This window comes from Echiichthys vipera (assembly GCF_963691815.1).
Source record: "Echiichthys vipera genome assembly, chromosome: X".
Lineage (NCBI taxonomy): Eukaryota > Metazoa > Chordata > Actinopteri > Perciformes > Trachinidae > Echiichthys > Echiichthys vipera.
Window position 1 is genome coordinate 28,605,447 of NC_139825.1, and position 26,727 is coordinate 28,632,173.

At 40.7% G+C, this 26,727-nt stretch overlaps 2 protein-coding genes across 3 annotated transcripts; one reads left to right on the forward strand and one right to left on the reverse strand.

Moving 5' to 3' along the window:
* Positions 1–2,907: 2,907 nt before the first annotated feature.
* Positions 2,908–12,230, reverse strand: b4galnt1b (beta-1,4-N-acetyl-galactosaminyl transferase 1b). Its single transcript, XM_083938631.1, has 12 exons — positions 12,143–12,230; positions 10,387–10,492; positions 8,955–9,177; positions 8,690–8,866; positions 8,283–8,389; positions 7,378–7,415; positions 7,108–7,288; positions 6,866–6,958; positions 6,570–6,757; positions 6,343–6,483; positions 5,965–6,202; positions 2,908–4,600 (listed from the first exon to the last, which is right to left on the reverse strand). Exons 3-12 carry the CDS (start codon positions 9,167–9,169, stop codon positions 4,383–4,385), a joined length of 1,596 nt encoding a protein of 531 aa, XP_083794757.1. The 5' UTR covers positions 9,170–9,177; positions 10,387–10,492; positions 12,143–12,230; the 3' UTR covers positions 2,908–4,382.
* Positions 12,231–13,751: 1,521 nt separating this feature from the next.
* On the forward strand, positions 13,752–25,586 carry os9 (OS9 endoplasmic reticulum lectin). Of its 2 annotated transcripts, none has more exons than XM_083939385.1 (15): positions 13,752–13,907; positions 14,382–14,564; positions 16,942–17,005; positions 17,088–17,164; positions 18,512–18,610; positions 18,764–18,965; positions 19,209–19,364; positions 19,481–19,599; positions 19,968–20,022; positions 20,313–20,395; positions 20,516–20,719; positions 20,825–21,026; positions 21,974–22,141; positions 22,567–22,676; positions 23,720–25,586. In XM_083939385.1, exons 1-15 carry the CDS (start codon positions 13,758–13,760, stop codon positions 23,855–23,857), a joined length of 2,010 nt encoding a protein of 669 aa, XP_083795511.1. In that variant the 5' UTR covers positions 13,752–13,757; the 3' UTR covers positions 23,858–25,586. The 2 variants fall into 2 exon arrangements, with proteins under 2 accessions (XP_083795511.1, XP_083795512.1); XM_083939386.1 differs by having other exon boundaries at positions 19,484–19,599.
* Positions 25,587–26,727: the final 1,141 nt, after the last annotated feature.

The window sequence follows — 26,727 nt, forward strand, 5'->3', positions numbered from 1 at the left end:
ACAAGAAACTTTAAAAGTCACCTCAAACAGGCTCGGGCCCGGGGCCCCCATGAGCCTGTTCAGTAATTTTCTCAGTGTACTGCAAATATATATGCATGATGCATGAAAACATGTACGCTGCAGGATATGAATTCTACAGCAGAGGTCACTGCACAACACCATGAAAAGGTTTTTTAAAGAAGTAGGTATGCCTGCTGGCTCAGTGGTTAGAGCAGGTGCCCCACATCCAGAGGCTACGAGTTTGCAGTTACTTGTAAATCAGTTTGCCACATCAACATCAACCAAGCCCGCTTAGGGGAGATATTTTACCGCCACCTGTCAAGAAGACACCGAGTACGAGCAAATCAGTGGTAGAGTCTTTACAAATATAGAAGGGGGAAAAAGTAGTAATGTCTGAACAAAGCTTCATGCAGCTATATGAAATATTGTATTCATTTCTGAGCCCACTAGATGGCACTCACTGTTCAACAAAGGTTTGAAAGCACAATGAATTACCATTTCTTGAGCCTTTTTTTTCTTTCCACCAAGAGCTCCATCTAGTGGCTTCATGAAATAAAGAAAATGCTTCCTTCAGCTTCACTAGGAAAAAGTCAGTCAAACTACAGTAAATAACAGCCAGTGCACCAACCAATGGCTGTGAAAAAGGTAATTTGGCATGTGGTTGAGAGAGCGCTACATCATTTCCCCAATATGTCTTGCACACATTGGTTAAGCTACCATGTTCCAGTGGCAGCACCCGTGTCGAAGGCTGTTGACCCCTGAGATGGACAGACCTGTAGATAGTGTGGTAGAGTGAAAGTATAAATATGTACAAAATCAGAAAGGGAAAAACAGGAGTTAGGATAAGACAGAAACAATAGATGAGAGTTCTGGTATTATCTCAGGTGAGGTTAGAGTGGGTTATAGAAAGTTATGGCTTTGAGCAGGACATATTTCCTGTGGTGGTCCTTGTGAGAGAGACACCGTTCAGTCTGTTAGAAAAGCAGCTCCACTGTCTGTTCAGTAGGTGGTGGAGAGGGTGTCAGGGTTGTCCATAATGATAACAGTTTGTTCAGTGTCCTCGTCTCCACCACAACTTCAAAAAGGTCCCATTTGAAATAACGGAGCCAGTCTTCTTCATCAGTTTATGGCGTTGGCGCTGCTCCATCAGCAGCACCAACGGACTGACTACAACAGATTTCCAACATCTTGCAGCACATGTTGAAGTATCTCTGGAAATAGTCTGCTCATCGCGTTCTTATGTACAGTACGTCCTCAGTGTTGGGGGTGGGTGGTTGGTTATCTGTGTCAGAGTCCTTACTTCATACTGTTTACAGGGTATCCTCATTCATCTTTGCTTTAGCTGCCTTTTTACAGGAGATTTTCTATTCTGAAATATGTGTATTTGGAGAAAACAAGTACATATTCATTTTAACTGATTTAAAATATGTGTTGAAAATTTTATGCCAGATCTTTGCACTCAATCAGTTTCAAAACTTAAAAACTGTTGGTAAACAGCGCCCTCCAGTGGAGAGGTTAAAGAAAGACGCTCGCGCTCTTGTCTATGAATTGGTGAATCATTGTCAATTGGATAATTGTCTTTATTCCTTCAAATTTATATCATGAATATTATCCAAGAAAGGGTACATCACATACTTTCTTTACCATGATGACAGTTGCTTCTCATTATGCATTTATACATTTACTGCATTCCTTTTTATAGTTTAGCCCTTACCTGGCACTATGTTTTTCACCTTAGATTCAGATTTTTCTTCTACTTGCGTTACTGTCTTTCTTTAGTTGTTTGATGATCGTTGTGGAGGCCTAAGATTGCCACATCCAACGACTGCTTCTGTAATTGTGCTCATGACAAATACTGAACACTGAACCTTGAAAGTCAGTCCACTCAGGCTCGCCAGCAATAAATCAGAACTTTGTGGAGCATCTAGACGCTTCTTAAGTTGCCTTCGTCATTACTTAAAAAATATTTATGTTTGGAGTCACAAAATAATGGCTTTTATGAAGTAAACCAATATGAAAGATTATGTGAGCCAACAATTTTATGATGCAGGTGCCAACTATTGCATTTGACAAAAAAACTGCCATTTAATTATCGTTTTATCACACAGTGAAGAGTCGTGTGAAAATGTCACAGTCCAACATTTAGAGGGGCCCTGATGAAAACTGCTGATGAAAAGGTCCCATATCATGCTCATTTTCAGGTTCATACTTGTATTTTAGGCTCCGACTAGAACACATCTGTCAAACCGATCCAGTAACGGGTCGCTGTGGCTGCAGGTTTTCATTCCAACCATGCAAGAACACACCTGACTCGACTTACTCAATCACCTGAACTGCCTTCACACAGTTGATTTGTTGGACCAGGTGTGTTTTTGCTTGGTTGGAATGAAAACCTGCAGCCACACGGCCCTTTACTGGATCGGTTTGACACCCCTGGAACATGTTTACATGCTGTAATGTTGATAAAACATTATTCTTTTCATACTTTCTGTCTGAAACGCTCCGTTTTAACGCCTGTCTCTTCAAGTCCCTTACCTAAAAAAGTCTTCTCTGATTGGTCAGCGTTTCCGAGTCTTCCCTATCTGCGCTCTACCTTTATACCGTTTAGGCTCAAAGTTTCTGAATATTACTAATATGCATTTATCTGTGCGTTAAGCGTTTTGATACTTTCACAGTATTTATATTTCACCTTGACCTGCTTTATAATAAAAAAAAGACATCTCACTTTTTACAACATGGGACCTTTAACTATGATGTAGACTGAACATGTGACTTTCTGTCCCAACACACCAACATATTTTTGGGCAATGACAGAGAGGTATTTCCACACATATTTTAATATGTCAACATTTGAAATGAATTAAAAAACGCTCATAATACTGTGATCAGCAGGCGTGTTCATTCGGCTCACACCAGAGTTTTTTTTGGGTGAAGCAGGCAAGTTAAATTACTTGTGTTAACACAATAAATATTACTGTTTAAAAAAAAGAAAGGTTTTCAGCTCAGCTATAGATCTGTTGACAGTTACAAATCCTACATTTTTAACGCACAACAACACAAAAGCCTTTTATAATACTGTCACTGATGAAGTTTCACTCTGACCCCTTTCCACAGAGCTAACGTCACATTTTGGTGAACAAAAAGAAAAATCCATAATAATATGAAACATCACACAAAAGTGTTTTAAAATATAACAGATAAAAAAAGAGCTGATAAATCTCTTGTACCTCTTTGCTAAAAAAACTGTTCAGACAAATTTGACTAATCAAGAAACAAAACAAGGGCACCATCTAAAGGCCATGGTATAAAACAACAGCATCATCACTTCAAGCATGAGTGCCACTCACAGTAACTCTCAAGTATAAAAACAGGATTTTCAAGCTTTCTCTTGTCCACTACCTGACTCTGACCACCATCCTGTGTTTCAATATGTTAAGTTATCATCAAAGTCTCATTAATTATGTCTCAATGTGCCTGTTCTTCTTCTCTTATAATAAGAAAAATGAAACATGCACTTTGGTTCATTCAACTTTTCCCTTTAGGCAGCATGTAAAGATGCAAACACTTTCATTGGCATTGATCAGACTGGACAGAAGCGCTCCTCTTCAGAAAAAACAAACAAGGCTGCTCCTGGATCGGATAACACACACATATGCGTAAAATTTCTCACCCTCAGATGTGATTAATCGCTCAGAAATGACACAAAGGATTCTGGGTAAGGGGCGGGGTTAGCAAAACCATAACACAAAGAGATAAAAACACCTAAAAGCCAGCAGCCAAACCACCCTGTGGTCAGTCACGGAGCGCAGGTACCACTGGTGGAAAAGTTCTCAATGCGTTCTTCATGTGGCATGAGTGAAAAGGTTACCTAAAGTATGCGCCGTGTCTACACGATTGTCACTTTGTGGCAAGTGTCCCCTCGTGGTCGTTCACAGGCCCTCAGACATCACTATTGCTTTTCCGGGCTCAGTCTTTTTTCTAGATAGTGCAAATTGAAGGATGACACATGTAGGCTGCCTCTGCTCACATTAGCCTAGAGTGACCATGAAGTGACTGTAACGATGCTTCCTGTTGGGTTTTTACCAAACCTCGTCTCTGTGGTCGAGCGACTCGAGGATGTAAAGCCAGATAAGATTTGACAAACAAAAAGCCTTGAATAATCAAGATGATGCTGTGATTTATGTAAATGATATGCGTTACTACAGCTGATTCATTACGTCATATGGCTTCTGCTAAAACCGCTCTACTGGCACATGTAGGTTTAAAGAAAAGGCAAACCAAAGTGTGTGTCTGAAATCTTATCTGACAGGGATGTGGCGGAGGAGAACTTCTTTGGCAACTCAGGAAGAGTAGAGGAACCCTCAAGACGAAAAGGGGAGGAACTAATTGTGAGTCAAACACTGAAATCGGTTCTTGAAATAAAGGAGGCCGTTTTTCGTGTGTGTGGCGTCAGAGGAGGCCGGCGGGTAACGGAACTTGGCGTAAACCTTGTCGCTCTCTGATTGGCTGACCCAGGGAAGTTTGATTTTGGTCGCGTGATTGACAATGACATCATCACAAGAGCCCACGTGGAGAGATCCCAGGCCGTCGATGAAAAACTCTGCAAAACAAACAAACAAACAAACTAATGATTCAGTCGAACATGTTCACAACGACATCTCATTTTGATCGGAAGTCCAATTTCAACCCATTCGCAAAAATTAAACGTTGGCATTGTACGTTTCTGCAAACTACAGACATGTTGAACATCAGCATTTAACAGACACAGTTTTTAACACATGACATTATAACGTTACCATTAATGCTACTTAGGATTTAGGAAAAGAACGCAGTTTGGGTTAAAACAAGTACGTCTGTTATGTCACGTCACATGATGGGACAGGACATGAAGAAAAATAAATGTTCCATTTGCTGGAACAATGCATTTAATATTAATATAGTGATGTAATATAATTAATGCCATAATAACATGAAGACAGGGTGAAATGAATGATACAAATAAAGATAAATAAAGATGAAGAAAATAAGAGGAATAACCTAAAGGCTAAGGGGCAGAAGTGGGAAACTGGATATTAGAGGACTTAATTAAAATTTAACTAAAGGTAATTTAATGATGTTTAATTATAGCAGAGCACTGATTCTTGTGTGCTGATTATGATTTCACAGTTTAATTTCTTTGCAACAATTATGATACTATCTTAATAACTAGCACGCGATATGAATCTTTAAGACATAAATTACTAAAACACTACATAGTAAATTGTGGGTTGATGATCATGCAGGTTTTTCATCAGTACCTTTTTCAGATAGAAAGTAGCGACTGCAGGATATCTTGAATGTGCCAGTGAAACATTAAATTTGTCCTAATTTCACACCTCTACACGTAACTATTTCTTACAGTAGTTGCAGTAGCTATACACTGAGCAACACAGCGGAATATAATCATAGATGTCAGTATGCATATTCATTTACTTCATTTTCTTTCAGGTGTTTTTGATAGAAACTATATTTCCAAAATAAATTCACTGCACAACTCGAGGAGCTGCAAACAGCTGGAGATATTAAAACAAAACAAAAGTATGTTTTACAGTCTCCATATTACTGTAACATTAATCTGCAGTGGCTTTCCAAACCTGTGAAGAATAACAGTAACATCCATTATTTTACATCTTCTTTAATTTCCTCTTAGTACAAAGTACAAGTATAAAAATAATGTTTAAAGGTCCCAAATTGTGCTCATTTTCAGGTTCATTCTTTTGAACCATACATTTTGTGTTTCGACTAGAACGTGTTTACATGCTTTAATGTTCAAAAACGTATTATAATATATATAAAATAATATATTATAACTTATTTTTGTCATCCTGTCTGTCTGAACCACCCTTTGTCTGTAAACGCTCTGTTTTAGCGCCTGTCTCTTTGATGATATGTTTGATATGTAAATATTTCTTTAACTGTACTCACCCAGGTGAGCGACCCTGGCGAGGCGCGGGTCAAAGCCAACCTGCTGGACTTTATCGGTGCGAGCCAGGAAGAAGTTAATGACCCCGTCGGTCACGACACAGTTGGGGAAACCTTGGATAACGTGATGAAATCCTCTCCTCATGTGTAAACAGTCACCATCCTCCTCCCCGGACTCAATGGAGATGGTCTGTCTGTAGGTGGCAGTGTAACCTGTGGCTTCCCGCACTGCACCACCCACCTGGACACACACAAACATGCACAAACACACACAAACACGCACAAACACACACAAACACACACAAACATATACGTAGAACATCACTGACAGCAAAAACACCAGATTGTCACAGTCGTATACGGAAACGGTTTGACCCTCACCAGATCCAGAGTGGTTCTCTCCAAAACATCCACCAGTTTCTCCAGCTTGGTGTTGGCTGTGAAGATGAAGTCGTCATCCACCCACAGCACGTACTTTGTGGTCACCTGAGAGACGGCAAGGTTTCGTCCAGCAAACCAACCCTTTGACACATGACGCGCAGCATGAATGTCAAAGAGCATCAGTGTGAAACTAAAAGACTCGAGCTTGTGTCTGGCACTTGACTTACCTTTCCAAAAGGCATGATGTAATGTTCGATGTAAGGCCCAGAAATGGTTTGGGGGTTTTCACTGTCATCAGCAATTACTATGGTGACGGTAGGATAGTATCTTCTCACACTGTTGATAAGGTCTTGAAGCTTATCATAACGCAGGAAAGTCTTTGTAGCTACGGTAACGAGGGCGCTGACGTTGTACTCTGCAAAGAAGGAAGGTCAAACAACCGTTAAAGGAGAGGTGACTTTCTCCTCCGGCTTTTATTGTTTAGTGGTGAAACGATGACGTGATTAATGGCGTTGTGTTTTACCTCCTTTGGATCCAGTGTTATACAGTTTGGGTGTTACACCATGACGAATCTTGATACTGAAGCTGGCTTGGTGCCCCTCTGTCTCAAACTGCACTAAAATACACAACAAAAAAATACTTTTAATACATTTGATTAGTGTAACAGGATCTAACTGTGTCTCTTGACCATCGATGAATCCAACCACAGATTTAATAATGGGCATGAAAATCCACAGATCAGCTGCGTTTAGTCTGAGGCCTCACCTGTGTCTGCTGTGCTGGGGTGGAACAGTGTGTTTGTGTACGTGACAAACTGCAGCTGTCGGTTCAGGTTTGGCAGGAGGCTGCTTAACAGAGTCATGTGCCTCTCGCCATCACCTTTGATTTTAACGCCGTCCACCTCTGCTGCCACATTAAACGTTCCCAGCATGGCAGTGATGTTTATCTGCAGCGAGGTGTAACGAAAAGGTAGACGGTATTAAAGCGCAGCAGATATCTAATATGTGAAAAAGTAAATAAGGACGAAAGACTTACTGAGTAGTGGTCTCTGGGAAGGATGTGTAAGGCCAAGCCTGAAAGCAAATGATAACAATTTACATTCATAGACGCCATGGCGATCAATTTAATCTACTTCCTGTCAGCCAAAATGAAAGCAAATATGTGCTTTCAGAGGAATGAGCATGCTACTAACTTTTCTTTCAGACAGTCTGCAATTTTTACATTCAAACTCATACTTTGAGTGAGTTTGTGTTTGCTCTCTGTGGTTCATGTTTTTTGTATTATTTCATTCGTGCTAAACACAAAAAAACACTCCCAATGGCAGCAGTTACATGTAATCTAAGGTGCATTTGTACCATAGACAAATGCACGTAGCATCTACGTTGGGGTCGCCATCTTGTCAGATTTTGACTCCACATCATTTCCTCTTACAAAAAAAAGGGCATGTATGCGACGTTGGGGGGAGGGAGATACGTCCATCTGTCTGACGTATACCTCCGAGGAGAAGTGAGGGCCAGAGGATAACTGTCACTCAGGAGGTCACGCCCCCTTCATTAAATTAAAAACTAGCCTGGTACAAAAGCATTCACCCCCCTCAGTGTTGTCATGGAGATATGACCTAAACATACAGACCAGAATGTTTTTTTTGTACTTTAAACGGGTTTAATTATGCTGTGAAAACGACCTGTTTGACATGGGGGTTAATGAGAAACTGCTCTACTGTGCAATCTGCTCCTACTGGACACTCGGGGAACTGCAGGTTTTTGCACTTCCGTATTGGATCAACCAGGAAGTCGCTGTGGCTTGGTTTGTACACCACACTGGTACGTTATAGGTCACACTTAGTAACTTGGTTGATGAGGGTGATGATTTGTTTGCTGTCATTGTGTCCGATGCCTGGAGAGTAAACTAATTTAACAAACCAGTCGTGTTTGTCTCACCTGGGATGATGATTGTTCTCAGGGGTCGTACCTCCACCCCCTGTGTTGGATACTGTAAGGGACTGTTAGCCTCTGCAATAATGAGAACATCTGCAGGTGTCTGTGACCTGAAAAGGGGGGCGGGGAGATCCACATCAGATGCATGCTGCAGCCTACACACAACATACATCACAAGTGTAGACAGGAAAGGAGCCTGTGCACAAATATGCTTAAAGACCAGTGAGTTTTTTGCTCTTTGTCAATGTTAAATGTATTAAGGTCGAGTGGCAGCTAACTAAAATATAGTTTGATATATAAGCCCCGTATTGGGACAGAAGAGAAATACAGCTCATACATTACTTCAGTTAACTCTTCACTTGCTCTTCTGGCAACACTTCCTGGAGTCTCTGTTTTATGGCGCTGCTTACCTCTTCTGGAAACTCTTGTACTCTTTGGCCCGTCTCCTCTTCATTTCCTCCAGCTCGGAGGCCTCAAAGGCAGTGTGCAGCGGGTGAGCTGACACCCGCGGGAACAAGAGTTGGGCAAAGGGCAGGTTTACTCCTCCGCTGTCACCCTCACACACACATCCGTTACGCGCCAGCAAACTGGACAGATCATCGGAGACACGTGTGACACATTGAGTGAGCTCTGTTATGCTGAGGAGTTTAGATGGAGTGAATAAGAAATAATTACCTTGCCACACTATCCCTCACGTGAAAGGGGATGTTGCCTAATCTGTGGTCTGGTTCTAGGATCCTCTCCTCCAGATGCCTCTCTGCAACTGGCCCCAGTCGCTGCCACACATCCACTGTGGTGTACGCCCGAGTGGGCCATGAATGGAGGAGGGCCACCACCAACACTACAGACACCAGGATGGCGAGCAACACTGTCTTTCTCAGGGAGCGCATCCTGAAACCTGACCCAGACATATGTGTGTTAAAAGACCTGCTGGTTGTTGTATTTTTTGTACTTGCCATGAAGAGAACCACTTTAAACTTAAGCTGAAGCTAATATGAGGCTTCAGCAGCCTCAGTTAGCCGAATCAAGTGGATATCTTTCGATGTTACAGTCAATTTTCTGTTACGACTGGATTTTGTCCTCATCATAAACATGAACATAGTAGGACAGACTCAAAAAAAGCAGCTCTGGCCCAACTGTGGAACATTCTTCAGATGCCCCGTGGTTACATTTATGGTTGAGCCACTTAGTGGTGCAAAGGAAATGGATGTCAAAGCATTTATTAAATAAAGAACTGCACTCTAGATGGTATCATAACTATGCTGCTCCATGCGGTGTGTCGTTAAATGTTCTGGCATCTAAGATGCGGTCAGAACGAGAAAAAAACAATCAGCAATAGAAATTCTTAACCTTCGATTGTTTGACTGTGCTCACCACATTTAACATATAAACACGGGTTTGTTACACGCACAGGCAGAGTCGGAGTATTCATACCACCAGGGACAAAACACACAGTCTGGCACGAGTCTGCTGGGATAGCAGAATACAGTTTCAGACCAGCTAACTCAGTATGTGTCAAAATAGCATTTTACAGCTGTAGTTAATGTGCATATACATTTGGCATGTGGACATTTTTCCACTCCCTCTTCCTGTCCGCTACACAGCAGATGTTTCAGATATCTGCCAGAAAACAATGACCGCTTTATCCTACCATCGAGCTGTGATGAACCAAAAGTTGTATATCTGCTCTGAATGTTACTGGTGTGTGTGTGTGTGTGTGTGTGTGTGTGTGTGTGTGTGTGTGTGTGTGTGTGCGTGTGCGTGTGCGTGTGCGTGTGCGTGTGCGTGTGCGTGTGCGTGTGCGTGTGCGTGTGTGTGTGTGTGTGTGTGTGTGTGGGTTTAATGATGATCTTATCTGATCAGGCACCAAATGTCTGAAGAGTTGGCTCAAACACCACCATCTGTCCACACAAATATTTTGGCCGGTAACTTTTAAGCTAATAACACAAATAGAATTATTTTAGAGTTCAGTGAAACATTAATATAGCTGCAATGGCAATGCACACACACCATGTGGAATAGCTGTTTGTGGCTACACGTTACTGCAAGCACCTAAAATAAGTGTTCAAAAAGTGAATTTGTGCAGAATTTAAATCTATTACTCAACTGCCTCTATCCAGTCAGTGAAAAGGCATCCTCTGTAGGCACCTGCATCTCCAGGAACCATGTAGATAGTGACAGAAATGAGTTTTCACACTGATCACCCTCCCCATCTGGAAACAAAAGGGAAGTCAAATTAATCAAAAAGCAAAGGGTAGAAAATAAAAAATCATAACAACATCACAGACTGCCAGAAATGTATAAATTGTATGCAAAACAGCATGCAGCTAGTGCACCATCCTATTAAAACTCGGTCGAGCCCATATGGTGCTTCATCAGTCCCCTAGGGAAATGCTGGAGGGTTTGGGGGAGGGACCAATTTAGCTTTATTGTTGTAGGATAGAAAAAAAATCAATAGGACAGGACCAGTGAGAGCAGCCAACCAGCTGGGCTGTTGTGGACCTGTGTACTTAAACATCTCTCAAAGGAAATGGTTTCTCAAATTGCTCCTTTTAAAGGCACTTCCGGTTTTATCAGTGATGTGGATGCACCGTGCACATTAGATGTATAACTTGTATTGAGCAAACTCACTAGTGTCCCTTGTTTCACAGGTTTAGACTCAAAAGGTAGTGACATTTGGACATTTGGTACTTTAGGCAGAAGGTGACTGTGGTCTTGTCTGTACAAGGAAAACAAGATTTCTGAGTAGACAATTAGGTCTTAACGGAAATGTTCCTCCTACAACAGAGGATCGTATTCACTTTACAATCAGGTTAACAATTCCTTCTCTTGCTTAGATAAACCACATGCCACAGTAGTTAACTAACAATAAGCATAATAATCTAGATATCTGAGCTGTAACAGACACGTGCAACTCTGAACAGAGAAAAACAGAGCATGAAATGCATCAAAGAGCTCTTGAATGTGAAGACTTTAACAACAATTCAGTGTTTAACGCAAATCATCCAATAACAGATTGTTGTAAATGTGTAGCATGATTTGCTTAAGACTATAAATTCTAATATTGAGATATTACTCAGCTCGGGCTCTAACTGAACAGGAAGATTTTTCATTTATTTTTTAACATTTAGTGTGATCTTTGTTCTGTGAAGCTTGCTAATTCAATGTGGCATTACCCAGTGCAATGATGATTCGGAACATCTTTAGAAAACAATGATCTAAGGATCAAGACATGTCCACAGCGAACCACAATGAAAGCTGCGCAGCTGTTTTCAATTAATTTAAAAAAGGAGCATGTGAGGAGGTAAAGGGAGAGCTGTGGACATGTTGGAGACCCACAGAGCTCCGAGGGTCCCTCCCAAAGTGCGTGACAGATTTGTTGCCTCATTCAGATTCTGAATATTAAATCACCGCGATTGTCCTCTTCTTCAACAACACCTCCTTACACATGCTTAAAAATAAGAAAAATGCAATAATCTGTCCAGCGAACATACATGTCTGCAGATACAATACAATCTCTCAGGCAGGCCTGTTAGCCTACATTGTCGTGAATAAGACTGCAGGGAGAAAAAAAAATGTAATCATGCATTCAAAGCTTGCTGTTTCTTTCGATCACATTCCTCACATGAGAAACACATCTTCAAAAGAGAGGATCTATTATTGCATTCACATATTTTATCGAGAATTATTCGGCTCCGAAATTGCGAACGCCTTTCTTCTCGTGTTTTGCCTGGTAGAGAAACCATCATATGTTTTTTTTTCCAGAGCTGCCAATACCGAAAAAAATAACGTGCAGAACACAGACCTGTGATTAGCCTATTGTTATTATCATCCGAGTGAAATCATAAGAACGGGGAGCTCACCTCAGTACAAAGACGCACAGTGGCTGTTTCACCTCCCGTCTGCACGGAGGTCGCCCCCTCAAAATGAATTTGCTCCTCTGTGGTCTTGCAAATGGGATTAGATGTGGAAAATGGAGCAGCAAGGAGACAAATAAGGCGGCCGCACATGAAAGCACTGCAGGCTGTGGACGGACGCTCCCCCTGCAGCAGCAACAGCAGCAGCAGCAGCTCAGTGGAGAGCGCACCGCACCCCAAACAACACTCAGCGGTCAATCAGCTGAGCAGCGGCATCACGGAGCCCCGACACGCATCTGACATACACTCAATGGACTGTAAACGGACCATGATTTCAGATCAATCATGCATGCTATTTTGCAAATATGTCCCAACTGCATGCTCATAACCATGACTTGACAAAGTGTGTGTGTGTGTGTGTGTGTGTGTGTGTGTGTGTGCGCGTGTATGCCTCGTACGTAGCCTATCATGTGTAGGAATGTGTGATGGATGCTTTTGGACGGTCTGCCTCTATTTCCATTGAATACTGGTTACGTTACGGAAATAATCAACCTTGACTCAAGTAGCAAACCACGCAGTGGTTTTCCACGTTTCATTTACCAATGTGTGGTGAAGAAGTTAGTTATACACGTGTAAATGTGTTTTTTTTTGTTTTTGTTTGTTTTTGTAAAACATAAGTAAATAATCCGCATGACTGGAATTTATCCATACGTTTTATAATTAGGCCGAGTTGGTTTGTGACGCCTTTTTCACGCCTCATCCATCAGCCCCATCAGTGTCTGCACCCAGGGGCGGATTAAGGTGGACAGGGGCCCCTAGGCTACTGTTTGTTTGAACCCCCCACATTATTAATCATGCTTTATCATAAAAAACACTAGAACAGAAGAAGAGTCCACAACCTCAAAAAATCCTGTTAATTTAGGAATTTTCTTTAGTAGATCTTGGTCCTGCTGTTCTTTCAGTCGTTGGGCTTTTCTTTTCCTGCTTCAGTGACCAATTTTTTTCTAAGGTTCCCAACATGAGGCAAGTTTTTTTCCCCAGAGTTACATTTTTTTTAATTAAATAGTGTGGCTAATCCGGGGCCCTGCACACCTGGACCATTATATTCTTTCTCTGCCGGTGTTGTTGTTTTTTCATCAACTTTATAATTTATTTACAAAATACACTAACAGTGCACCAAACCATATGATGAGCATCACATTAATAACAAAACAAATACAAACATAAATAGAGATAAAATAATAATGATGATAATTAAAAAAAGGAAAAGGTAAGATACATCAGGGGACATAAGTAATGAAATTAAGTAGAATTACAGATATTAAAGTGGGAGCACAGATTTATAGTTTTGATAGCTTTCTTGTCATGGAAACCAAAAAAAAGGGTTTTACTTTTCTAAATCCACACATGTGGATGTAAAACTTTGCCAGAATTAAAATGAGATTAATTAAAAACACACTTTCTCTGCCGGTGTTTTAAAGTAACGCTCCATGGACCGAACAACCGTTGACAGACGCAAAAATCAGCCAATGACAGAGCAGCAACTTCTCGTCTCGACCAATCAGCTGCCACCAAGTCAGAGGTCCGTGTTGTTGCTGTGCTGTCAGCAGAAGAGTCCGTCATGGCTGCTGCCTTGGTATGGAGCCTACAGAGAGTCTACGTTTTCTTGCTCCTATGCCCCCTCTGTGTCACAGCCTTCTTGAATTTAGAGGAGCTGAATGAGATGAAGTACGGGATTCAAATCCTTCCCGACCCCGTCATGCTGGGGCAGGTGAGTGTGTGTGTGTGTGTGTGATTGAGTGTGTGTGTGTGGGTGTGTGTGTGTGTGGAGGGGGGAGCTAACGGTTAGCATGCTAGCTAGAAAGTACGCTACTATTAGCTTGAGTTAAATATCTCCTTTTAATGTCACTAAACGCGAGTAATGAATAACCCATCTGCTAGATAGTTAAGTTAATTTAAAATGTACTGTTTGCTAGTAAATTACACGAGGAAGCGTTACTGCTGTAAAGTTATTTCCATGTGACCTACGCAGCAACCATTGTTGACAGCTGTCACAACAACAACCTTATCTTCTTCACTTCCTCTAAGCTGCAACTCATTTTGATTGTAACTGACTAACCAGTGACTAAGGCAGTCGCATAGTCAGGTAGTTAAAGTGCTTTAAACAATCAGGTACACTGCTGGGGCATTGTCACTCTTTAAGATACTGCTGCAGCTCTCGTGATGACAGTGTTTCTCCTTTCAGACCAAGAAAGAGGAGGTTATGATGGTGTCCAGTAAGTACAAGCAGCTGTATGAGTGTCGACTTCCAGCCCAGGCCGTCCGGTTTCATCAGGACCCTGCCTCTGAGTCTGACTCACAGGGATACACCGGGCCTGACATCCCAGACCTACTCAGTCCAATGCACAGTGCCCAGTGTCTAGTGAAGGTTAGTGCTCAACTGCTCATCTGTGGGATCTGTTAGGGAAGAACTTATTGTGGTACCAGAAAGAAAAGAGAAAGCCACTCCTGTATGTCTGATACTGAAGGAGTTTGATTACTTGATCAAGGAGAAACAGAAGGGTCATCAACACAAAATAGTGCGTGAAGCCACCTCAAACAAAGATCAGGTTCTTATAGCAAGAGGAGATGTGCTTTCATCTCATTGACTATAATGCATAAACATGACATTAAGGAAGTGACGTGAGTGTTATCATGTAAGTCTGCAGCCGTATCTTGCAGCCTGCAGAGTCAGATTGAAGGCACCAAGGGAATCGTGGCCTTGGCTCTGGGAGTTTTTAAGGTAGCCTGACTGACACAGAAATAATTGAACAGAAGCCCACTGTACTAACGAGGACCTAACATTAACCCAAACTGGAGAGGGAAAATGAAATTATATCTATCAGGATCCTGTAGTAAGATGCTTAGTATGCTGTGTCGAAAGTAGTTCAAACTTCAACCCATTCATGATAGAGCTGTTTTTTATGCAATCCGACAACACATTTCACTAAAGCGTGTTTTGGCTGAGTCAAGCGGATGGCTCCAAATGCATGTTTCACTGCAAAACATCTGATCACTTGAGCCATATTTGATTATGGGAATGCTCTGTGACTTAATTTCCAATGCAGTGTGGAAGCTAGTTTGCCTGTATTAGTTAACTAAAGTATAAAGAAAGTGGATATTGTGCACATCCATCTCCAACTATCACATTATCACGGCTTATAGTTCTCAGTCACCATGCCTGGTTTCAGGTGTAGAGCAGTTTTAAATCCACATAACACATAATCAAAATATGCTTTTAAGGCTTATAAATCAGTTCTTTCTCTAACTGCTGTATTATTCAAGTGTATGGCAGAAAATAAAAATATATTGTTTTCTGTATTGATTGCAGTGAAATAATTAAATATGAATGTATGTCTATTTATTAATTTGAAACATGTTTTGATGTGTGGACAGCAACCTGCCACAACTGGATCTATCGTTGACACAATCCTGATATGTCTGGATCCAAAGTCTGAACATTCATTGACGTGGTCTTTCTACACAGTCCTGTAACTCAACTCGCTCAGTAGTTTCACTGTGCTGCACCTAGAGAAGATGTTAAGGACAGGAAATGTTTATTTATCTCATTTTCAGACCCGTGATTATCAGTTATATTCAAAATATACAACATCAATGATCTATTTTCATCTACACAATAAAGTAGACTGTGAATGTAAACTGAACCAAAGTCCTGTGACGGGAGAGACACACATCTTTGTGTTTTTGTTCTATGATTTCACTGGTTCACCTTAGAGTTAAGTTAACGTTGTAGGAACAAAAGACGAGAAAGAAGATCACTCAGTTCTTTGGAAGAGCGCCACTGATTCCTTTCTCCATGGGTATTTATTAAACACTGTTTAGTACTGGAATTTAAACATCTGTCTGTCCTCTGTTCACAGACCTTTGTCTCTAGTGTGACTGTAGGAAGCAAAAGCCTTTGTTCCAAAACTCCTTGAAAATATGCACAACATGTGAAAGGTTGGGAAAGCAGGTTGCTGGCATGATATCAACGTGTCTGGTTGCTTAAACTCACCTTTCTTGCCACACAGGAAGGTTGTGGCTTTGAGGCAGACAAATTAACTCCTCGGTTATTTTTAGTCCTGTAAATACCCTAAAAGGTGATGGCTGTGTAGGGGAACTAAAGTTTTTAATTGAATTTTAAGTGAATATTGAACTAAAATGAAGTTCAGCAAAGAGAAATGTGATCAGTTCAGTGGCCAAGGTTTTCCACAGTATTTAATAGCAGAGGTGGGCCATCTCGCCTGAACCAAAGACCACCTCTACTACCATCATGACAAACTAATTTTGGCATTCACCATCATGGAAAAAGAGCGAAAGTGTTGTTTTACACATCAGAAGCCACATTTATGCATTTCAGTTTGGCCATTGCTTTCCTAACTATAGTGATCGTGAGACTGGAAGCATCAGGATCAACTCTGCTGAATAATTTCCTGTTGTATCATCATAACAGTAACCTTGTACAGCCTGAACTTGTTTCTGCTTTTACTCACTCTGAATAACATATATGAACCAAATACTGTTGACGGTTAAAACAGCTGTCCAGTAGCTACTTCAGATAAAGTAAGATTTGGAAACCTGTGTGCAGGTGATATTTTTGTGTGTTTAGAGCCCTTTGTTAGTATTTTGTAGGTTTTTTTTATGTGTGGAACTCAAATGGGATGATCAGTGATATTGTTGATGACACTGAGCATGTGGCCTAAATTAAAAGGAAAATGAGAGCAACTACGGTTTATTGAAGTTTTTGCTCTCTGTGTGTCCTGGAGACAAAGGACTGGTGGACATATGAGTTCTGCCACGGTCAGCATATCAGACAGTACCACCTCGAAGGTAAGGGCTCACCTACCTCACCGTTTTGAATCAGTGTTTTTCATGACCATCACTTTGACAGATGCTATTTTCCTCTCCTCAGACACAGAAATCAAAGGGGACATTCTCTTCCTCGGTTATTATGAATCTGAATTTGATTGGAGCAATGAAACAGCAAAGGTACAGTTGCCTTCATTTTGTGGTTTTAGTTGTTTTTTTCAATCAGTCTTAATTTTCTGGTATACATTATATAATGAGAAAAATGCATGATTGTATGATATAAGCTGAACCCTTGTTGTTGCATGTGGCATTGGCTACTTGACAGTTGAATGCCTTGTGTGTTTATTTCCGCACTATTTGATGATAACTCTTTTTCTAATTTTGAACGTAGAGCAGAAACTATTGGATTTTTTTCTTGTTTTTTGCAACATAAGTAAAATACCCTCTAAAAATTCATTGTCATTACTAATAGCTTGCATAATTAGCTGAGCTTTACTTATTTCATCAGCCACAAAAGAAGAACCAGCTGTCTTGAAGCTAAGAAAATCATTCTAGCATTTTAGGAATTATCTTCAGATGGAGATTTATTATAAAAAGAGCTTATAAATCCCTCAAATAGTATCTGCTTTATTGGCACACCCAGGATTTTTTAATTTAAACAGAGCATCGTGTGTACATGACTTGGAAAGGGTTGAGAGTAAAGAAGTTTAAACTTAGGGTTTCTGCAGGGTCTTGAAAGTATTGAAAGTTGATTAATCAAAAATCTAAATTAAACTCCTTCTTCAATACGTATATTCGTCCAAAATGGTTGTAGCTAAAGGTGCATGAATTGAAACATTGCATGGGTTTATATGAGTCCGTGGAGTTTATTTATGAAAGCCTGTGAGATGTGACAAAATCTGGAAAGGACAGCCGTTAGCGTGCTCACAGACCCACTGACCCACCAGCTGACTGCTGCTTGATAACCTTACGCAAAGGTCCCTTTATGCCCAAATGTTAAACTACCTAGACAATGAGCAAATTAAGATTTCAGACAAATGGTTGGAGGATCATAGTAGCCACAATATTAATAAACCATTGGATTAGTCACTAAATTAATTCTATTTGTTTATTTTATTATTTTGCATGGATGACATAACAAAATGTTTATATTTATGTTTGGATTACCCACAATTCCCATAAATTCCCATAATTTCCATGGAAAGGTTTCAATTCAGAATATTTCCCAAATTGCCCATCTTAACTTGCCATGGAAAGTCTCTGAAATTATATTCACATAATAATTTCCACCCCTCTGCAACCCTGATAATTACAAGAACTGATAATTACAAACTGGTAATATAAGTAGATAACTGGTAGCTGGTGCAACCCTACTTAAAGAGTGTGTTTTTATTTACCAGCTTTCAGTAATGACCACCCCTGAGTGCAACAACAGAAGCATCACATCTCACCTTTGGATGATGCATTGAGCCTCCTGTACTATTGCAAATCAGTTTGGTTAAAACATCCTTTCTGTTTATTTCCCAGGCCTCCAAACAGCACAGGCTGAAGCGCTACCACAGTCAGAGCTATGTAAATGGCTCAAAGTGTGACCTAAATGGAAACCCCAGAGAGACTGAAGTCCGGGTTAGACTTTCAAATATGGATTTGTGGTTTTGTCTGTTTTTCTTGTTGTTCTTGTTGTTTTGCTACTCCAAACAGATACAGAGTCAATAAACATTTGCATGTAGCGCCAAATGATCCAAACACACCTGACTAATTGTAATTTATTATTTTAAGTTTGTGTGTGAAGAAGGCTCTGGTGACTATATTGCCCGAGTGGATGAGCCTCAGTCGTGCCGCTATGTGCTGACAGTTCACACCGGTCGCACCTGCCAGCATCCATTCCTGCGGCCGCCATCCACTGCCAAGCCCCAGGGTATCGTGTGCCAGCCAGCGCTAAGTGCCCAACAGTACATGGACTACGTCAAGGCTCAAGTCTGTGAGTTTACAAAGATGAAGGTCACTGTGACGCAGCATTTGGAGACAGGTTTTCTTCATTACTTTAATGTAAAAGTGTGAGGCTGATATAAGATAGGAAGATAACCACAGTAGAATTTGCAACTTTTTGACATTTGATGTTGACTAGGCGTTTGATATATGAAGTCCTCATTGTCTCATTTTTAAACAAGAAATGTGTCACATGGTCGTTCTTTCTTTCGTTTCTTCCTCTGTCTGTTTTCAGCGGACACAAAGCGTAAAGTAGAGCAGATCTCAGAGGAGCTGAGGAGTCTTGATGAGATGTTGGCTGGTAATGACGGGGCAGATGGAGCCGTGGAAGTAACACCAGAAGAGACCTCGCCTGCACCCAGTGATGACTCCAACCAGTCAAACACAAAAGGTGCATTTTTAGCAATTAATGAACTGAAATGACCTTCAAAGTATGTAGTAATTTCTCAATTCACTAAATGATTCGATCACGTCAGATTTAAACTTGTGTGTGCCTTTATTTTGAAGCAGATACTGCTGACGTAGCTGAGGTTGCAGTGTCAGAGGAGACAGAAGATTCTGACTTCTGGGAGGGAGTTACAAAGCCAGGGAGTTCAAAATCAACAGCTTCTCAACAGGAGGCTCAGGTATAGAAATACGTCTTTGCCTTTTAATGAAAGATGCCTGTCTGGTAAAAGAAAAGGCTTGACTGCTACTCGCCTGACCACAATGTCAAAATAACAGTAAATCTTTTTGGAGAAGCTCTATAATATTAAAAAGTATTTTAATAGAGTTTTCATGCATTGTCTTAATCTTTATTTTATGCTTACTATGCTGTTAATAACAACAAGATATTTCCATAGTTAAACGGACACATTGTTGATACATTTTCATCTTCATAACTATTAACTGGTGGTTTATTATAATACTCTCTAAATGTAGATTTGTAAATCCAACCACTAGAGGGTGTAGATCCCCACCCCACAACTCTAACCTGATTTCGTTTTCCACACAGGCAACAGATGAAGACTCACTTACAGACAATGAAGTCATAGATGATGGTGACGAAGGTAAACATGCAATTTGCTGCAGTCGCCTTCTCTATCCCACTCACACACAGGAAGACCAGTGCCATTTATGACCATCATGGTCACTGTTTTACAGCACAGCTGATACAATCTACTGCTGCTTTAGAAAGCCTCAAACAAGATCAGCAGAACTGTGCGGTCTTTTTTATTTATTTATCCTGTTCAGTCATGTTATGTTGTCTGATTTCAAAAGTGAATGATTGTTAGTCCAAATGAAGTACTTTTCTATTTTTCAGTGTTGGACTTTTCTCTCTTCTATTAATTTCTTTCAGTTGAAAAATTCAACTTTAAAATTATCACTGACCCAGCAGACCTGATGAAATTTGTCCAGCATCTCAAAGAGAGTAACAGGAAGGTCAGTACTCGCCAAGATTACTAAGAGGTTTTTTTAGACCAGTATATTGGAGTATATTTCTTATTTCAGTATATTTTTGGCAGGTACTCCAATTCACTGTTGCATTTTCTTCTTGTTTAGAAAGCACAAAACCAAGCCAAGAGTCAAGGAGAGACACCGACAGGCGACAGGGTAACAGAGAAGTTCGGCGAGGACGAGAAAGACGAAGATGAACGCTTGCTACAGGAGTTTGAGGAAGAGATGGCAGACCTCACAGTGCCCTCTGATAAGATTGAAGAGATAAAGGAGGAAATGCAGAAGGAGTTTGACAACATCATAAATGAGGTTTCAGACTAGATACACTATGATGGATGTATAGAGAAATCATATATATATTAAAATGTCTTTAGGCAGATCTGACACAACAATGGCTTCTCTCTTGTGATATAGGCCCAGCAAGAATTAGAGACAGAAGGTCTGAAAGGGGAGTTTGATCGCACTCAAGCAACACAGACACTGGAGACGACGCTGGACAAGCTACTTGATCATCTGGAGGAGAAAGATGCCCAGGACCCAGAGCAGCAGACAGCGGGAGTTCAAAGAGCCAGTGATCCCACCAGGGGAAGCCCCAGCCTGGCTCCGAAGCAGCCAGGTAACCAGGCAGCTTGGCCCTCTGTGTGTACGCTCTGTGTCTGCCTCCATCACCCTCATATTTCACTCATATGTGCAGTAGATGTTTGTTGTGACATCTTTCATCCCAGAATAGACGCACTCATGGAGTTAGTTTGATCCACAGAGATTTTATGTCATCAGATTGGCATTTTGAATTATTTTGGGTACTTTTACCTTTTTCCCCACCAAAATTAGCCTGTATAATGTGGGTCTTTTAAATCTGCGAAAACCTGCTAAAATAGGTGATACACTCCTTTCCCATTACCAGTAGAAGAGTATTATTATTTATCTTTTTCTGGTGTGTCGCGTTTAATTTCATGAATGCGCCGGAAAATAAGGTTAGTGAACAGGGCAGCATGGAGACTAGTGACAATGTCGGTCTCTCTTTCAAACTCGTTGCTGTCTAATTTGGAGAGATATTTGAGCACTTCTTGGGCAAAGACAGGCGGAATTTGTGACTGAGATGACATTGAATCGCAGAAGTTACCCACGGAGGCAACACGCGTCATAACATTTCACCAGAAAAAGGAGCGAAAATTAATGTCCACCCTGGTGTCATGTTTTCATCACTGCTGATCGGAGCTGGAGCCTATAAATACCTGTGGCTACTTCAGAGTAATTCGTCCCGGGAGTGAATGCCGGCTGTAACCTCTCCCACTAAATGCAAAAGCCACACATTATGTTTTTCTGTAGAGATCTTTCTTTCGCTGCTATTGATGTATGTGTGGGTGATTTTCAGTTCTTTAATCCAAATTGAAATCAGTCACAGTATTATAAATCTGTGACAGTGCAGAAATGTAATGCTTATGATAAGACAGTGTTTTGGAATACACATTCTTGACTCTTACCTCCTCCATCCTGTGGACCTGCTGGTGGTTTTTTGAGGTGAACTGTGTTGTTTGTCCCTCTTTTGTCTCGTCACACCAGACCAAGCGGCTGACGACCATGTTAAGATCAAAATTACTAAGTATAAGACGGGCAGCAGCCCTGATGGGGAGGTCAAAGTTCAGGAGATGGGCGAAGGAGACCCGCAGTGGCAGCACATAAAGGACGTGGTTAAAGAACAGCTAGAGAAAGCAGGACTGAAGGCAGAAGGTACGAGGGGGGAGTGCCCGAAACACTCACGGCCTTTTCTCTCTTCCATCTGTACTTCTCCTCTCATTTTGTGAAAAAGCATCCAACTGTCAAGTTTTGGGTTTTTCCCAGGGTGAACTGTTAAAACGACACTTAACACCATAGGGTGTCCTTTGTTTTAAACTCATATGCTATTGCTGAAGTTGTTTTTGACTTTAGACCAGGAACCAATTACAGTAGTAATATTTGTTTTAACAGTTAGCTGAAGCTGATCTTGAAGGCATAGGGAAACAAAACGCGTGTCCATGCGTGTCCTTTCTTTTTCATCCACTGTTGTTTGTGCCATTCTTCATTATGATTATTTGCTGTTTAAACAAATCTGAGTCACTTTGTAAGTTCATCTGTCTTACCGGCAGTCCTGTCTTTCCCCCTGTTTATCTTTTTAGGTAAAATTGAGGTGAAGATCTTGACACGAAAAAATGCAGAGGAAGCAGGTGATCAGTGGCTGACTGAAGAAGATACAAAGTCCTTCAGGGAGCTCCTCATAAATCTCCTGGTAATTTAAACAACAGGCCTTTTTATGAGGATCGTTTGGATCCTACTGGGTGTGTGTTATGCACCATTACACTGTGTTTACCAGCAGCTGTGTGCATTCAAGTTTGCTTGGCAAATAATTTCAGCCTGTCTATCATTGGGCAGTGGTAAGTAGCTATAATCATAGTAAAGCATTGTTCTCTCCATGTTCTCCGGCTTCCTCCCACAGTCCAAAGAAATGCAGATCTGAGGTTGATTGATTACTCTAAATTTTCAGTGAAGATCTCATACCGTTGCAACACTAGACTGCAGTCAGTGTGAAAGCAGCTTTATGGTGCGTTGGAAAATTTGTGTCGTCTATAAATACAAATCAAGACATTTTTTGGAGTTATTATTTGTTTAAACATTTGATTTTCACATTTTTAAGAACTAAATGTTTCTACAGTCTGGATCACGTGTAAACCTAAACCAATAGTTTGGTTCTATTGAAATATGTTTATTTGCTCTCTGGAGGAGAGAAAATGGACACCACTCTCGTCTCTGTCTGTTAAATATGAAACCAGCAGCCTGTTAGCTTGGCTGCTAGCTGTGGCTTCATATTAAAGCACAGATACAAGAGTGGTATAGATTCCCTCATCAAGTTAAGTAGAAATACTATGGTAAACCCCATGGTAAAATGGGGAGATCATATGGTTTCTGGCAAATTATAGCTTGTCAAACACAACTGTCTTTAAAAATGTACAAAACTAACATCTTTTTTTAAGGTTTGTTTTAGTATAATACACAAAACAATCATGAATCACACTGTTGTGCTTTGGAAGGTTAAAAAGAGAAGACCTTGTGACGTTAAGCTACCTTGCCAAAACTTGTTCCTCTTACATCATAAAAAATGAATACAGAGATATGAGATTTATGGATCTGGGTGGAGGTCCATGGAAGTCCATCTAGCACCCACAAGTACACCTTTGCCACATGGTCTCGAAAATATTAACAAGTATCATTTACTTTTTCTGTTGTGCTGTATGTGGTTGGTATTGAAGGCATCCTTTCTCCCCCATCTTACAGACTGGAGGCACAGAAGAGGTTTACAAAGAGCAAAAGAGACAGCAGGAGTTGGAGAACAACTATAGGTTTGTGTGGGGAGAGTCCCAGGAGGAGTCCCAGTCATCCAGCACCCCTGACTCCGACGATGTGGACGTATGAGCTAATTCGGTACATTCAATGCACCTTTTGTGACGGTGAACTCCTGTGGAGACCAACAGGGAGGGGGACTCTGAAGTGCAGCCGAAAAATTTGAAAGAGAGCCCCGATGATTCAATTACTGCTATTAAACCTGGCGGATAATATCAACTCACCTGTTTGCACATTCAGAAAATGTGTCCGTGTGTCTTGAATAGGCGATATGTGTCCGTAGTAGGCACTAGTTATATGTTGCACGATGAAACAGCAACGTCTCGGCTGTACTTGTGCAGTTGAATGAAGTTATGCATTCTCCCCTTTTTTGATGGGATTCAGTTTTGATAGATGGTGAAGTTCCCTTTTTTTAGACATGCATCAGTGAATTTTTACTGAATATTTGCATCTAAGTCTTAAGTTGTCAGCTGCACACTGTCCACAGTTGAATTATTACTTGTATTTGTCTTATATGTTGCTAATGACAGAGAAGCCCTTACCTTTAAGTGAGACAAGTTGTGTGCAAGCCTCAACAAACAGGAGGAGTGTTTGCACAGGTTGTTCAATTTACTGTCCACTGAAAAGTATGATTGTGTCGGGAAACATACTTGAGGTTTCACATTTCCGTTCCTGCTTGACTTTGAAACCTCATGTTGCTACGTTTGTTGATTAGATGAAACACAACTTTAGATTACAGAAGTGTTCCTACACATGCTGTGGCACTTTATATCTTTAGGAAAAAGGAACTCAGAATTTCAACATGGTTTCTTTTGGTTAGTCGTGTGCTGTTAAAGGGATTCAAAAGAAGACTGCGAGTGGAGCAAGATGCATCTTTTAAGTGTGTACTTTAATTTCTGACCATTTAATTTACTTTTATTTAGCAAAGGAAGCATAATGCTACAATGTAAATCAGATTTAGTGTACCAAAATAATGAATCCCCACAAAACTTTTCTAAAGATCCTTCAGAGGTGTGATAAAGGGCTGAATTTGTATAATATGTGAATAATTATGACTACTAGGAACTCAATATGTACATAATTATTGCGTGAATATGTTTTTTTGAATTGATTTCCTGTATATTAGCACAAACTAAGTGGGACATGAGTTACCCTAGTAAATTTGTGACCGTGCAATCTTGTATATGAAACTTAATTTCACTGTGGAACCAAGTTATGTATAAACTTTTTCAGACACACAATTGAGGCATTTGTTCCCAAAGCAGCCAGTGTGCAGAGATCAGATACCAGAGAAAAACCTTCAGGGTGGGGGTGGGTTTGTTTCTTTACTCCACCAACTGGTTTTGTCTTCTCAAAGCGTTCAGATTGCGTAGTTGTGCCGGTCTTACTTGATGTGTAGCCTGCGTCACAAAGTTACATTTGAGAGTTAACAGGTCCTGTTTATAATCAGATAGTGATTATCTACGAACACCAATGCTAGGCCCAGTGAAAGCAGGTAACCCAAAGAGAGACTATGTGAAAGCTTCAACATGAGGCTTGAAGGGAAATAAATAAAACTGTTTTACACCTTTCAGTCTGTCCCTTTCAAACACAGGTATGCCATAACACCCATGATTCTCTGCACTAGTCATTTTGATCCTCACACTTTAAGCTGTGAACCATAACAACTCACAGTAGAGGCAGAAAGACAAGTTTTGTTTATCACTGTATTCTTGAATGGGACTATATTGCTGTATTAGGAACGCCATGTTGGTTTCATAGTCTGTCAAAAGTCCATCTGTGCTGCCTTGTAAATATACATCTGATTATTCTTTATTTGTTCTTTTGAAATAAAATAACAAATACCATATGAGTCCTCTGAACATCATCCAGTATTGTATTAGTTGAACAAACCCTTTATGTCCTGCATTAAGTCCTTTTTTTGAAGTCGCCTGCTTTATGTTTGACAACTGGGTGCGGCTGTATGTAGCTCTACTATTCATGAACCAATTTAATCAGCTGCTGTCACACAGGCAGTATAGCTCATTATTGATTAAAGTGCTACAGACATTCTCTGCAATCTTAGGAGGGAAAAAAGCTACTTTAATTTACTGGCAGTCAGTCAGTCAGCAGGGGACGTTTTATAGCTTTTATAGACCCTGAACTAAAATTTTATATTGAAAGCTGGCAGATCATAGTTTGTTTTGAGAGATGTCACCAAACATTGTGCCTCTAATGTGACAGCTAAAATAATAAGATCAGCTCTATGAAGACAAGTGTTGATCACATATTAACAGTGATGTGTCTGTGGCCAATTTCTGCTGTCTAAGGGTGCGTCCTAATCTGTGTTTAATTGATGTGTACATTTCTGTGCAGGCAGGGAGGACTAAGTTGAGCAGGGGTCTTGGATGCGTTGAGGCCAAGGACCCCTTAGCTGAAAGTTAAATTGAGTTGCATATTAAGCTGGTCCTAATGGCTAAGGGAGGCCTAAAGCAGTGGTCCTTTGTACCTGACGTACCACCACAGTAAATATCAGGCCCTCTCAAGTCCCACCACTGAGACCAATGTTAAATACACCATTCAGCTACGGACAGGAAGGTTTATTCCTCATCAGAAGATTATTTATTGTTGACTGTCTTCAGCCCCGCTGTATGAAGGGGCAGCATCAGAACTGACATGTCAGTGTTATAAACCAATCATTTTACGTCTGCTGACCATCTTCCACCACAGTTTAGCTCATGACTCACGAACATGACCACGTAACAGGCTGATACTGAAACAAAAGTATTACAGGAAATGCTAACTTTATTTTAAATTACATTTCACTGATCTTGAACGTTTAAATATTTTCTTAGTATGATATTAGAATATTTTGGAGGTTCCTTCGAGTACCACCAGAGCGAGCTTGAGCACAACAGTTTGAGAACCAGCGGCCTAAAGAGCGCGCACACACACACACACAC